Source organism: Eurypyga helias, unplaced genomic scaffold (assembly GCF_000690775.1).
Source record: "Eurypyga helias isolate BGI_N326 unplaced genomic scaffold, ASM69077v1 scaffold849, whole genome shotgun sequence".
NCBI classification, from domain to species: domain Eukaryota; kingdom Metazoa; phylum Chordata; class Aves; order Eurypygiformes; family Eurypygidae; genus Eurypyga; species Eurypyga helias.
Window position 1 is genome coordinate 16885 of NW_010269921.1, and position 1099 is coordinate 17983.

Here is a 1099-nt window from a genome sequence, read left to right on the forward strand (position 1 = left end):
ACCCATTTGAATCAGCAGATCTCTGCAGTTAACACTGAAGCTTACCAGGCGCCCACAGAAGACCCTCCCTCCCCCGATACCGGGACATACACACCGTGGTTGAGGACCACTTTGTTTAAAATCCATCCATTCTTCCTACTTAACTGTGCTTTAAATAAAACAAAACAAAACACAACTAGCTAAACCAACACGGAGAATCTCCTAAGCAAGATGCATGAAAAGTGAGCTGCCGAGATCTTCCGTATCACGCGACACTTTCACACCGAGTCCTGCTACTCTGTGTGTTGGTATGAGGTGTAGTACTACAGCAGGGTGGTGTCAGCTGTCACGGTAGGAACCATTCATGTCAGACACTACAGAAAATTTAATGACATGACAGTACCTTCACAGCCCTCTGGTAGGTAAGGAAAATCTAAAAGGATCTTCCCAACCTTTCACAGTAAACACAATTGGATAATCTAAAGCACCTGCAAGCAGGAGATGAGTCCATGATATATCTTTCCAATCAGCCAGCTAATACTGTTATTAAAACAGTTATGTCAGCTCTTAAGTCTCCTATCTGTTTTGGGCATTTCTAAGGACCTTATCACTTTGGCATTTAGCCACCAACGGATTTATTTGACCCAAACACCGTATTTCCATCTCCTGTATCCTCAGCTGTTTCTAAGATGCCCAAGCCCTTCACAGGGGCCAAATTACCATTTCCTTCAAGAGCTGTCTGGTTCCTATTCTTTCCTAGGAGCTGAGAAGAGCTAGCAGTACAGAGACATCCTGCTCTTCCGCATGGCTTCACTGATTAAGTATGCCGGGCTCAGTTCTGGCTCCTCAGTCATGATTGAAATGTTCTGCCACTCCCCCAACTGGTTTGACTTTTTGATGGTGTCCACCACACACAGGGCATACAGACAGTCGTCAAAAGTGGCAGCCATCGTAAGGGGCCTCCCGTCCCAGGTCCTCCTGTCATCCTGGTCCTCAAATGCCTGCCGGACAGCTTGAACCATCTTAATGGTGCCCCGGAGGTAGGGGGATGGGATGTCACTGAAAGCCTTCTCCGGAAGCAAGGAGTTGCTGACCGGTGTGGAGTCCTTCAGCAGGCGGT

The 1099-nt window shown here is 47.5% G+C and overlaps 1 protein-coding gene across 1 annotated transcript in view; it reads right to left on the minus strand.

The window, feature by feature from the left end:
* Positions 1–396: 396 nt before the first annotated feature.
* The window catches only part of LOC104514518 (glucose-fructose oxidoreductase domain-containing protein 1-like), a 1293-nt gene continuing 590 nt past the window's right edge, over positions 397–1099 (minus strand). The window contains 2 exon segments of the mRNA XM_010158234.1: positions 397–1094; positions 1096–1099. The exon segment at positions 1096–1099 is cut by the window's right edge and continues 590 nt beyond it. Coding sequence (XP_010156536.1) covers positions 753–1094; positions 1096–1099 — 346 coding nt within the window. The 3' untranslated portion in view covers positions 397–752.